General features: G+C 42.7%; 2 protein-coding genes across 2 annotated transcripts; one reads left to right on the top strand and one right to left on the bottom strand.

Annotated features, from left to right (window-relative positions):
• Positions 1-467: 467 nt before the first annotated feature.
• LOC147062541 (kelch-like protein 41b) lies at positions 468-3,800 on the top strand. Its single transcript, XM_085910654.1, has 6 exons — positions 468-1,637; positions 2,061-2,218; positions 2,346-2,453; positions 3,002-3,187; positions 3,264-3,410; positions 3,489-3,800. Exons 1-6 carry the CDS (start codon positions 531-533, stop codon positions 3,598-3,600), a joined length of 1,818 nt encoding a protein of 605 aa, XP_085766780.1. The 5' UTR covers positions 468-530; the 3' UTR covers positions 3,601-3,800.
• A 262-nt stretch (positions 3,801-4,062) lies between these two features.
• On the bottom strand, positions 4,063-12,360 carry LOC147062540 (heparan-sulfate 6-O-sulfotransferase 3-B-like). The gene is made up of 2 exons (XM_085915864.1): positions 11,611-12,360; positions 4,063-5,246 (listed from the first exon to the last, which is right to left on the bottom strand). The coding sequence occupies exons 1-2, from the start codon at positions 12,138-12,140 to the stop codon at positions 4,520-4,522; spliced, it is 1,257 nt and encodes a 418-aa protein (XP_085771990.1). The 5' UTR covers positions 12,141-12,360; the 3' UTR covers positions 4,063-4,519.
• Positions 12,361-13,590: the final 1,230 nt, after the last annotated feature.

Genomic DNA, 13,590 nt, shown 5'->3' with positions numbered 1-13,590 from the left:
CATGTCACAGAGGGAGAAAAGCATAGATTTTTCTTTCACCTTCTTTTGCTCTGGTTACTTCTGAATCTCAATGTTGTCACCGTCAAAAAATCATGGAGTGACTTAACCTTTGCTTGCCGTCCCTATTTTGTAGGTGACAGTGGCAGCTATAAATATAGCCTCAGTAATACTCGAGTCAAGCTATTTTAAGGCTCTGACACTATTGTCTTAAATCTAATCTGGCTTTGCGACAGAGCTGAATCATGATGGCATACCCTCAGCAACCAGTTGCTTCTTTCCATCCGGAACAGCAGCTGCTGGCCGGTACAAGGCTGGTGCTGCGCAGTGATTTGGCGCAGGCAGATTCCTGGGGAGATGAGGTAGGCAGAGGCAGCTATATTTAGAGGGGTGGCTGGATTCAATTGCAGGGGCTTCACACTTCCACCCTTTTCTCACTACTGCCCTTTCCAGCCAGGACTGACTGCCTAAAAGACCTGTGCTCGACGTCTCCTTCCTTCCTCGACAGAACCATCCAACGTTTCCCCACTGTCATGGACCCCATCGCCATCAAGGAGGAGCTGCGGCTGTTTCAGAGTACCCTGCTCCAGGATGGTCTGAAAGAGCTGCTAAATGAGAATAAGTTTGTGGATTGCACCTTGAAGGTTGGCGATCGCAGCCTGCCCTGCCACCGACTGATCATGGCCGCCTGCAGCCCTTACTTCAGGGAGATCTTCTTTACAGAAGATGGGAAGGAGGTGGAGAACACCAAAGAGGTGATCCTGGAGGATGTCAATGCCTCAGTCCTGGACATGATCATTCAGTACCTGTACTCTGCTGAGATTGATCTCACAGATGACAACGTTCAGGATATAATCGCCGTTGCAAACAAATTCCAGATCCCTTCAGTTTTCACTGTTTGCGTCAACTACCTACAGAAGAAGATCTCGGCTGCCAACTGCATGGCAATCTTCAGGATGGGCCTTGTGCTCAGCTGTCCCCGGCTCGCCGTGGCCGCTCGCAACTTTATCGCCGACCACTTTGAGTTGCTACGTAAAGATGAGGAGTTCCTCAGACTTGCAGCCCATGAGCTGTTTGCCATCATCGGTGGAGATTCACTGAATGTGGAGAAGGAAGAGGTGGTGTTTGAATCTGTCATGGCGTGGGTTCGCCACGATAAAGATAAGCGTGTCAAAGTCCTAAAAGATGCTTTTAACTGCATCCGCTTTCGCCTGCTGCCCGAGAAGTACTTCAAAGAAAAAGTGGAGACCGATGACATAATCAAGGCAGACCCAGAACTCCAGAAGATAATTCAGGTTATCAGAGATGCCTTCAAGGGGAAGCTTCCAGAGAAGTCCAAGAAAAAGGAAGGGGCCACGAAGGAAGGAAGCGAAGAGGAGCAGGATAGCCCTTTCCCTGGCTTTTTAAACGACAATCGTAGAAACGGAATGTACGCACGGGACTTTATCGTGATGGTGAACGACTCGGCGGCGGTGGCGTACGACGTGAATGAGAACGAGTGCTTTCTGGCGGCCATGTCAGAGCAGGTCCCACGCAACCACGTCAGCATGACGTCACAGAAGAACCAGCTCTTCATCATCGGGGGGCTGTTTGTGGATGAAGAAAACAAGGATGTCCCTCTCCAATGTTATTTCTACACGGTAGGCAGCTTCTACAGTCAACATGATTTATTTTTACAGTTTAAGTTCACATATTTGTTAAAGATTCGCAGTAATTCAGTTGCTTGTCATCGAGATTTTATTTTTTTCAGTAGTCTGACAGAAATGTTTGTTACTGTTATATTCAGAACAGGTTAGATAGAGGTTCCAAAATATGCTATCGACTCAGCATGAAATCATCTTGCGGTGACCTCAACACTTCATTGCCATAAGGAACATACGGTATACGTAAGGTGTCCTGTGATGACTATTATTGGGTCCTTTCACGCACAGGAAGATGTCGAAAATGTGGCTTACAGGGTGGTCATCACACGATTTACTTTCCACGACTTAATGGAGCACAAACACACAGCCTGTTTTCGAAAGTGTATGATTCACCGCAGGTACATATTACTTTCTTTCTAGTTGGATCCACTTGCTTCTGATTGGGTCGCCCTGCCGCCCATGCCCTCACCCAGATGCCTTTTCAACATTGGCGAGAGCGACAACTTGCTGTTTGCGGTGGCTGGAAAAGACCTGCAGACTAATGAGTCTCTCGATACTGTCATGTGCTATGACACTGAGTAAGTAGAATTGTTGTTTGCGCTCTTTTTGTCTCTGTAACCATAGTCCTATTAAGGTATAGTGCGGAGTTGACGGGAATAGACCGAGGAGGTCATTCAAATAAAAACTCCTCTATTCCTCTTTCAGGAAGATGAAGTGGATTGAGACTAAGAAGCTTCCTCTTAAGATCCACGGACATGCTGTCGTGTCCCATAAGGGGCTGGTGTACTGCATTGGTGGCAAGACAGATGACAAGTGAGTCTAGTTAGTGTGTGAAGCACTCACCGTCATGAGGTACAGTTGTTCTGTATCATCCCAACAGAGTGCTCATCATACCCAAATTTCTTTCGAAAGGACTAGATTCAGTTATAGTGCATCAGCTAAGCAGTCTTACAAGTTTTTTTTCCAGAACAACTCAAGCCTTGAATGTTGTCTCTATCTGCAAATTCAACAGCAGCCACTTGAGTACAGCAAGTGATAAGCAGGTGTCAGTTACTTGTCAGAAACAAACCACTTCACACATACAGTGTGTATATATATATATATATATATATATATATATATATATATATATATATATATATATATATATATATATATATATATATATATATATATATATATATATATATATATATATATATATATTTATGCCCCCCCCAAAAACCGAATTACAATTTCATTATAATATTATTATATATATAATACATAGAATATAATAAGATTATATATATTACAACTGCAAATTGACAAAAGATTACCGAAAAACATAATTACAACAATATTTCGTGCCTTCTCTACAGAACAGCTCTCAGCAAGATGTTTGTGTACAACCACAAACAATCAGAGTGGCGGGAGTTGGCGTCAATGAAGACACCCAGAGCAATGTTTGGGACCGTCATCCACGATGGCAAGATTGTAGTGGCGGGTGGAGTCAATGAGGGAGGCCTCACCTGCTCCTGTGAAACCTACAACTTTGCAACAAACAAGTAAGTGCTAGCTTTTATTGTGTGTGTGTGTAATTTATTTTCCGTTGAACCTAATCCTCTGGTTTATTCTCACCAGATGGGAGCCTTTTGCAGAATTCCCTCAAGAGAGAAGCTCTGTCAACTTGGTGAGTACCGCCGGCTGCCTGTACGCTGTGGGCGGCTTCGCCATGATTGAAATGGAGAACAAGGAGGTGGTTCCCACGGAGGTCACCGACGTTTGGCAGTAAGTCTTCGTTTCAGGCGGCGCATTGCGCAAGTTGTGATCATATCAAGCCGTGATATCCTCTCGCTCCCGCTTTAGGTATGAGAACGAGAAGAAGCAGTGGAGCGGCATGCTGAGGGAGATGCGCTACGCGGCTGGTGCTTCCTGCGTGTCTATGCGCCTCAATGCAGCCAGGATGCCCAAATTGTAGGGAGGAGCTTTCTCCTTTCAGCATTCTTCTCATATTAACTTGCCTCCTGCCTCCGTTGGCTCCCGCCTAGCTGACCCGAGACACCAAATTCAATGTATGAAAAATTGAATGTGTACCATAAAAGTGCAGTCAACAATTGAAAGACTCATCATCATCCACACATTAAGCTCTGTTTACAACATTTTGTAAAATAAAGATTTTTTCACAGCAACCTTGTTCAAGTATTATGATGATGATAGGGAATGAGTCTGCGCCACAGTATCATTTGATTTGTATTGCCAATGTAGTGCGTTAGAGAGATCAATTGCAATCTTCTAGGAGCTATTTCCTCTGAATTTAGTGTTTCTATATGTAGAGAGCAGATAGCACAATGGAACAGCAGAAAGCTGATCAAGAACAAATTGACACCACAGAATGCTGAACATTTTTATTGACACAATTTCCGCTGCAGAAGAGCCTTGGTTGTGTTTCACTAGTGGAGCTCAATGAATAGGACAAAAGAAAAACAATAGCTAAGTTTGTGCTTTGGTTTTTCGGACAGAGCCACAATTTAAGCACAATAATTTAATGGTCAACACAGCGCTAGAACATTACACAGAAGATCCTTCAAGCCCATTTATTGTTCTACGAATTTTTCAAAATGGCTGCATTGTTTGTTTTTTTTGTTGTTTTTTTTGAAGACATCAAATTTTAGCTTGATGTATAAAACATTCTGCTTTGCTCATGAAATTTAAATAAAAAGCATTTTACAACTGCAGAGCCATAAGAAACACCACGTACAAAAGGTTACAAATACATCCATCGAAAATATTAAGACACCTTTCGGCCAGCCAACAAAAGACGAGGAGGATGACAGAATTTGGCAGACTGGAGGCAGGAGGGTAGAACGGCGCACACTTTGGTCTTTGTTGTTTCCTCCTCACCATCGCACCACTTGACTGTTGTAGTCCTCCGTAGCGCCGAGCACCTTCATGTCCTCCTCTTCCTCGTCTCCTCCTAATCTCAGCAACTCCGCCAGGTGGGTCCTGTGCAGACGTTGCCTCTCCTGCCGTCGGCGGAGACGTTCCTCTCGGTGCTGCTTTTGGCGGTTGTACTGGTAGCGCTGCAGGAACAGCTCCTTGGCGTACTCGTAGAGCTCCACGTCGAGGGCGTTAAGTCCCTCGATGCGCCACTGGACCTTCTTGTTGATTCCCACGCTTGCAGCACGGGTGCTATTGATTTGCGTGAAAGGCCGGATGAAACGCAGGTCGAACGTCCGCTCGAATAAGTATTGCGTCTTTTGCTGATACTCTGTCAGACCGTAGAAGGCCATGTTACGGAGGTTAGCCTTGGCGCTGGCGAGGAGCAGACGGCCTCGTTCCAGCTCGTTCATGGATGACATGTTGTAGCAGCCAACAAGGCTGAGGTCAGCCAGCATGCGCACCTGCCGGTTGTTGGCGAGGTTGGACGGACAGTTCATGAAGTCTGCCAGGGTCACACCGGTCCAGTCCTTGCCGCTGTAGCAGGCTGGAAGTTCATCCTGAGAAGGTGGGCGGCCATCACAAAGGTGGAGGGCGGTTTTCCAGGTGGCGCCACGCTGTACGTGTTTCCACTCACTGAGGTAGCGCGACACGGGGTCACGGAGCATGGTGATGTAGTAGAAATTCCTGCAGGGGACACAAATTAGACGAGATGAGGTGTGTGGCTTTCAAGCGACGGTTCACTGTTTTTATTTGATGTCATTTCACCAATCACCACTAGATGGCAAAGGCGCATAAGCGTCACTACTGTTACTTCTTTATGTGATTTTATTTTCAGTGCAGGATTGAAAAAGTGCTTGCCTGTCTCTGTGTAATGGCAGTGATGTTCGAGAATATGTTCAATCAACTTTTTTCATGCATCAAAATTGAAGAGGGATTCACACAAAACAGTTATTAGGACGGCTGACGCCAATCGATTTCTGGAAAGGGAGAAAGAGGTGAGTGTCGGCTTTTGAGCTTACCTTTTTAGACCGCAGGCAACAAGTGTTGCCGCTTTCAGGTTTTCCTGCAATATATATATTTTTTGTATTCGGTTTCTTTCGATTGAGCCCAGTTAAATAAGAGATATGACTTGTTTTCTGTGAAAGTGTTATTTTACTTTTGGAGAATGCAAATGATGAACAGAACAACATCTGGGTCAGCTGCATTTTTTGGGTGGGCATTCATTTGGAGTTGATACAAAAAAATAGGTATGACTTGTCACTGTCATCCTTCATTTGTAAACAAGGTTGAGTCATTTTCCATGAGTCCTATTCTATAAATTGATATTATTTCATGATATTGTCAAATCGCTAGCCCAGGGAGCACTCCACCCCGCCAACATGTCAAAACATTACTGAAGATGGAAACCATGCTTCAAATGTCCACAGTTAAATCATGAGAGATGTTGAAGATGATTGCAATTTTGCGAAATTCTGTTTCTACAATGAAGTTGAATGGATAGCCGCTGCAGGTTGTTTGTCATTTCCTTCAGCTGATCGCACAACTTACCTCCTCCAGAGTTCATCTCTGTAAAAGATGAACTCTACGAGGCTATATTGTTTTTGGCGACATCATCATCGGCTCCTCCATTTTTTGTGAATACAAGCCTATTCATCTATATATTTGTTGGAGTTTTTACATGCAGAACAAGCTTTGCTGGTCAAACCATCTAACGCGTAGCATAATTGCTCCCACTGGCTTTGTCTTTGTCACCTGACCAAGTTCTGCGTTCAGGAGTAGCAGCAACAGACTGCAGCATGATCTATAACATCTCAGCTAGGCTTTTTTTTGGGGGGTTCAAGTGAATTAGTTTATTTATTTATTTTGGATTGTGTATTTTGAACATGAATTTTTTCCTCTTTCACAGGGTTAAATATCGCCAATCTGAACCCAGTAGCAGTCGGTGCCCACAAGACCTTCACCTGTTGTGTGCACAAGATGCCTCACTTCAGATTAGCACTTTACATATAGTTTACCTTTAATGTTCTCGAGCTTGGTTGCTCTTGGAATGTTGGAATGTGACCAAGTTGTATGTCACTGCTCCCTCTTTGTGTGTATTAGACCCAGCCTACTAAGAAGATACACTACAAGCATGAGTACTTCACCTAAATTTCTTCATCCAAGTCTAAATTTATCGAAGCATATTCAGAATAAGAATTGGAAATCTGATGGTAGCAGGAAGGATGAACTTGATTTGACGGTCAAAAGCTTTGAGTCTGACTGCCGAGAATCTTTTCGCAGTACCAAGTCAAGTAGTGGAGTGTTCCATTACCCCCCCCCCCCCCCCCTCATTCTGTTGCTTGCACATTTTTAAACATCTCTATCCCAAATCAGGAGATATACATTTCAAAACTCTCAGCCTCCATCATTCTGCTGAGTTGAGTGATTACTGAAGCACAGCTGAGGTGAAGCAAGGAGTCATCTTTCAGTATTTTCCTAAACAACATACTTAAAAAGAAAATATCACAAAGATTGGGTGACCTTCTGGTTAGCAGCGGCAGAAACCAAATGAAAAATTGCACATGATATACAAACATGTCGTACTGTAGATCATCTCTTTTAGCAAAACAAAGTACTTGAGATTCAGACATATTGTGACAAAAGTGCCCATTAAAAACTTCTCCAGTCCATTTCCAGCACATAATGCTTTTCCTTGTGCAGACACAAATCACAGTGGCAAGCAGCCAAAACAACACAAAAATAAAACGGAGAAACCAGGAAACAGTGGTAAAAAAAAAAAAAAAAAAAAATGTCCAACCTGGTGTAATTTCTGTATATATTTGTATTATAATAAAGGTGGGTTACATGATCTGGTAACCCACATTTACTAGTGGTTCGAATAAGTGGTTAGAGTGACTGTTAACCAAGCATATTAAACATCGATAAAAAACAATATATATACAAAATATATATTCTAGCAATATTTAAGTTATTTGGTCTTCATGGGCATATTCGGTATAAGCATATTCTAAAAGTAATCAAGTTACATTACTTGGATAACATTAAAAACATTCCCATTTGAAAAATAATTTAGAATACTTGAAAACTTTATTTGATTCCTGATAACGTTTTTTATTCGACTTCATGAGCAGTTGGTGAAAGGGATACACGATGTAGCGGCCTTTCCCCCTGCCACAACAACTTCCTACTCACCATTTGGACTGCCTTTAAAAAAAAAAAGGAACAAAGGCAACTGACTGCAAAAGATCAATTTTTGCCTTGTTAATTCACTCACTCAAGGACACCAAGCAACTCACACTAAAAGCTTTGACCTGAACTCATTTAGCTTATTTCTTTAAACTCCGATACGATGCTTCACGTGATCTCGGCAATCTATGTATTAAACACGTCCTTGCTACCCGCCATAATGAGCGAAGCGACTTCTGGTAAATTGATGTAAATTGCACATAACTCAAGTGTGTTGATTACTTCCACACTCATGAGCGAACCCATTCACGATATTAATTTATTTATTTACATTTTCAGCGCTTAACTGAAGATGTGATGCAAATCACCATTGTGTTTTTTGTTATTCTACAAAAATATGGTTTTCAATGAAGTGACGGACAGTCTTCATTCTTGTCATACATTTTAGTGCTATTTTGGACCAGATGAAATAAAAAAATGAAAGGTTTCTAGAGAACACAGGGACTGTCTGGGCATGTTCATATATGAGTGTGATGATTTTGCTGTGGTGAAAACTAGGTGACTCCATGAGGGACTTGCAGTCGAGACAAATAAAACTGCATCATTGGAAAAGTGGCAGAGAAGTGTGTTTGGAAGAAAAAAGGGAGCCTCCCACATTGTCTGTTTTTAACACAGGAGATGCAAGGCATTCAGGAAAGCTATGCTCGCATCACCTCGGCTTATGAAGCTTTTGAGTTTTAGCCTTAACCTTTGCTTCACATCTTAATCTTGCATCGCTTTGAGGTGTCTGCCTCGTTGTCCTCCACGTCCGTATAGTGTACACATAGAAAGCAGAAACGGGAGGCTGTAGTCAATAAAAGTTTGCCCTGCCTACGCAAATAGAGACATTTCTAAAAGCCTGCTGGAATGAGCTTCATTTTGTGCTGCATCTATAAAGAAGTATTTTACTGTAGCGCGTAGATGTCTAACATCATGGTATCACGGGAAAATGTTCCTTCCTAAAGTTAATCAAAATCATATTTGAAAAATATAGCGTAAACTTCAATCTATTCGACTGGACTTGTGGATTAATCTGCCCCTTCTTCCTCCCTCGTATAATAAAATCTGACTTTGAGTCCCCCTAATCCTTCTAAGGAGTGTGGAGATTACCAAGATCCTCTGAATATTCTACATTTCTCACAACAACATGAATCAGTGTTACAAGGTCTTTGCGTGAGCTTTAACTATAACTGTGTTATTGTGAGAGTTACGTTCCCAAAAATATCATCAAGTAAAATCTGCAATGTAGAAGTAGATTTTTTTTTCTTTTTTAAGTGTGCTTTTTTGTTTATTGTACATGTTTTTTCAATGACTGTTTGTTCATCATAAATGCTATGCTGCACCTTTACAGCGCACTTGCTTTGTATAGAGTTTGTAGCTACCTTGTGGCTACTTACCCGGTCATGCGATACTCTGTTACAAAACTGAGTTCCTGGAAATTTGAATAATATACCGAATTTTAAAATGCAATCAAATCTGCAGGCTCAGCGAGGCAACCAGTTCAGGGTATCCTCGGCCTATTGCCAGATGACTGCTGGGATAAGCTCCAGCACACAGAAAATGGATGGGTAATAATAATAATGATAATAATAATAATGACAATAATAATCATAATATATATTTCTACAGGTAAACACCAAGGTTTAGCGGATGATGTAGTCAGCCATACATGACATAGGTGCTATTATGGTGTGTCTGTTTTCACACCGAGCGCAATCTACTTTGTGCGACCAAATTATCAGGCCTATCGACAGTGAGCCATAGAACCGTGCATAGAACGTCCATAGAAGCCCAAGACGGCTCCAAACACAATACGCACAAAACTTGCACTGACAACAAAATGTATCCATTGCACCAAGGTAATGGACACATGGCAGTAAAAATAGGGCCCATGATTCCATTCTGTTTCTTTTTTTTTTTTTTGTTACAGAAGAACACAATAACCTTACACAAATCGTAACAAAACCCCAGGAAGTGCTTTTCATTTTGCGGTTTTTCATTTGCTCTTGCATTTAGTTTTTTTTGTTGTGTGGCTTTGCTATTTTCTTTTGTGTTTTTCCATTTTACAATTTGTTATTTGTTTTCTTTTTTTTTTTCATTCGATGTTGTGGCTTTTTGTTTGCCGTGTTTTTAGGCTACCGTCTGAAGCTAAAGGACCATCACAAATCCAGATGTGTCGATAAAGATGAGTTGTTATTAATTTGAAGGGTCTCGTGCTCTAACATTACAGCTGTAGGATCTTTCAAAAGTGCCTAAAATAAAACTGTGGTGTCAGGTCGTATACCTATCTCCCCACAGAAGGTGACTAATCACAAGATATGCTGTAAACTCTCTCCGAAGCAGCGGTGACTAAGAATTGAACGCAAATGTCTGAAAAGGCAGAGCTACCCAGAGCATAATATGCTATCTTGAGCAGTTGATTGCAGGCAGGAACTGCCATCCAGTGAGGTTTTACTAAATAGGTCACTTGTATTGAAACAAACATAATGACAGAGCATTAGTTAGAAATTCGGCCCAAAATTCCAAAATTGTCTTCCTACTAAGAAAAAAAATCATCATTCGTCAAACGTTTCAGTTTAACCTGAATCTTGTTATCTTTCAGGGACAATTTTATGCTGGGAGTCTTTACAGATTCAATGTGACTGTGCTCCTTTCTAGTGCACAAAAGCTTAATCTCTGTAAGTGTGGAAGCACTTAAGATACTTGACCTCAACCCCATCAAAATCCTTTAAGATGAACTACAATAGAGGTTGAGATGGATCAAATTAGTGTATATTAAGTACAGTACAACGTCAAATCTACCCAATGTACAGTACATTTATTATAATGATACTATTGGCATTACGGTTGAGATGACCAGTTGTTCCTCCAAACTGAAACCTTTCTCAAACACTCAAGTGCAGCAAAATATATAAGAGATGTGTGAATGAGTGAATTGCAACACTGTGGGCAGTGTCATTGAAATGAGGTAATACTGATTTTTCCTTAACCAATTCCCAGCCCGGCCACTTAGTGAGGCAACTGCTATTTAGAGAATACGCAGTGCCAGCGTCAACGAGTGCAGATTTTCTCCAGTCCATTATGTCAAATTGACATTATCGACTGATGGAGTGTTGATTCAAAGAGCATCAAATTCAATCTGATGGGTGTCTGAAGGTTGGTTAATGGCCTCTGGAAAGGAAGTATTCTCGAAAGCACTGACCTCCTTTGGCGCCCCTCTTTAACGCTCTTGAGAACATATGGAGATTTGCTTTCGGAACCTTTAACACGCAGACGACACACCTCGAAGCACCCGGCCCTGCTTAAGTGATTTACTTTGTGGGGCTTAACGCTCCGGCTTCTGTAATTACAGTAAATTGAAACAGACCTGCTGGAGCTGGCTTTTTCAAATCATTGACTTGAGGGCTAGTGGGTCATTGGGACAACAATATAAAATGTGGCAAGCGTGTTAGCAATGCTTCTTCAACTGCCAGCATAGAGCATTTGCGGGTCATGATCATTACACATATATATTTGAACAGTAAGCATAAACAGCATTGTGTCTGTTTTACCTGCTCTTTTGTTTCTTTGAAAGTTAATTATTATTAATGATTTTACGTTGACTTGGATTATCACCTTTTAATTTCTTACACTCCTTAGAGATCATTGATATCGGCAACAAAATCTCCCCTTCCATTAGGATCACACAGTGACCCTTTGGGCTACAGGTTGACAGATAATAATAATAATAAAGTTTTTACTACAGAATAAAAATCGTTGCTGATCTAGATTCCGTTTGAAATGACGTGAGGATAACAAAATGAGCGTGGCAGGCTCGTCTCACCATTTTCTCTTTGAGGAATTATTTTTCTTCCGCCTGTTCATCACCACTGGAACGCAGCTCGTTAACTCGGTCCAGTCGGCGTGTACACCGCAACTCCAGCCGGTAGAGAAGCGGGAAAAGAGCCACGGCTCGCTTTTGCCGGGCCGGTGACACGTGCATTTCCTCTGTCCGGGCGTGCATTCGCAGGGCTGCTCCAGCTGCATGTTTTTAACCAGGTGGAGCCCGAACGTGGTTCCTCCGGTCTTTTGAATGTGCAGGAACACCATCACGTCATCTCCTCGGATGTCAAAGTTCACGTGTCTGTCCAGGTCCACCTCCGTGAAGTTCAATGTGAACGCGGTCACGTCAGTGAGGTCCTCATCCAATTGCTGCTCCGTGCGCAGGGTTGAATATTGCTCAAAAAGGCTGATCTCATCACGTCGGGAGTTACAAGTGTTGCTCTCCGCTGGACACACATATTGGTACCCTATCATGAAGCATAGCACGGCCGCGATGGGGATGAAGATGAGTCTCCTGAACCTTTCCTCCATGGTGGAACGCTCAAAACGGACACAAGCGAGAAGTAATCCTCCTCCTGCGCGCCTTGCATGCTGTGGTTCCTCTCGTCGGGCTTGGGCAGGGCGCTCCCGTTCGCTGAAGTGACCGACAGCAGGTGAGCGATGCCGCCAGTCGGGCGTCCTGCACGGGGACAGCTTCGGTAATTGCCCAACTTGACGCCGTCGCGCTCTGAGCAAAAGGCACGCAGCTCATCCACATGGCGCTCTCTCTCTCTCTTGCTCTCTCTTCTTTAGGCAAGTTAAGTGCTCACCTGCGTGAGAGGCGTTACTGCGTGCGTGCGTTACTGTGTGCGTGCGTTACTGCGTGCGTGCGTGCGCGCGTTACTGCGTGCGTGCGTGCGTGCGTGTGCGCTCGACAGACTTATACCGCGAGCCGGGAACGCAAAAGTGGGTCCGCCACATGCTTCCGCTTATAGAGACGCAAGCAAAATAAAATGCGCGCTCCTCTTTCCGCCCTCCCTCGTTGAAATTTCAAATAATCAAACCCCAAAAACATGCATTTTAAAACTCAACAGTGCGCGTGTGTGAATAGTTGTTTGTCTGTATGTGCACTGTTACTAACTGAGGACAAGTACTAAAATGGACGGACGGAAGTTATGGACGGAAGGACGGACGGACGGATGGATGGCTTGGCAACGCTCATCTCTTGGCATTCACATGGTATTGCTGATAGACTTGACAATAGGGCTTTTCAAGATTAGGTAAATTCAGGGCTTTAAATTGGGATGAGATAGCATTGAATGAAAATTAAATCTTCAAATCAGACTCAACAGGCAGAATGTGTGATAATGTCATTAAAGTTTTTCGTCATGTAGTTCTGCTTTTACTTCGAAGCTCAGCTACATTTAGGTACCATTTTGTTCAAGATGACTTGACTCCACATCTGTGCTGTCATCTGTCCTGACTGCCAAGCTGGTAATGCAATCCTATCTCTAATCACATGCACGCACACGTACGTTCAATTTGATTGGCCTGGACTGGCTCCAGACACATGCTATTTTGTATTCCATTAATGTAAAAACACAAAATTAAACCAAGTTATCATGGCTTCAACTCCAAACTAAAGGATGTTATTATTTTGTTTTAGGCGGGTGTGAAAATCGGTGGTGTTGCATTGCGAGGATTGCGCCCGACGCAAACAATAGTGACTGGATCAAAACACTTTTGAGTGTTTTTTTTTTCCCCCTCTACAATTCTATTATTGACTCAGATAGGCTCAGCAGTTCAGTACCATGGACAGTTTCCATCTAATCGAGTCAATACTTTGAGCACGTGGGTTCTCAACAACAATGGATCGTGAACATGCGACTGACATGCACTAATCTATTACACCAGTAATGGACCAACTTAAGCTTTTACTGATCAAAAGCTTTTGCTTTTTTTTTCCCCCAAGATCTCCCGGCGTTCCGTTATGCATCTTTTG

Source organism: Syngnathus leptorhynchus, chromosome 1, assembly GCF_054491065.1.
Source record: "Syngnathus leptorhynchus isolate UIUO chromosome 1, UIUO_Slep, whole genome shotgun sequence".
Classification (NCBI taxonomy): Eukaryota; Metazoa; Chordata; class Actinopteri; order Syngnathiformes; family Syngnathidae; genus Syngnathus; species Syngnathus leptorhynchus.
The sequence above is the reverse complement of the archived record's forward strand: the minus strand, read 5'-3'. Positions and strand labels throughout refer to the sequence as shown.

Bases quoted from the DNA above. Each gene is read 5' to 3' on its own strand.
- LOC147062541 (XM_085910654.1), top strand. From the start codon at position 531: ATGGACCCCATCGCCATCAAGGAGGAGCTGCGGCTGTTTCAGAGTACC. The intron at 2,454-3,001 runs GTGAGTCTAGTT...CCTTCTCTACAG, and splicing joins GGTGGCAAGACAGATGACAA to AACAGCTCTCAGCAAGATGT. The intron at 3,188-3,263 runs GTAAGTGCTAGC...TATTCTCACCAG, and splicing joins TACAACTTTGCAACAAACAA to ATGGGAGCCTTTTGCAGAAT.
- LOC147062540 (XM_085915864.1), bottom strand. From the start codon at position 12,140: ATGGAGGAAAGGTTCAGGAGACTCATCTTCATCCCCATCGCGGCCGTG. The intron at 5,247-11,610 runs GTGAGACGAGCC...TGTCCCCTGCAG, and splicing joins AATTCCTCAAAGAGAAAATG to GAATTTCTACTACATCACCA.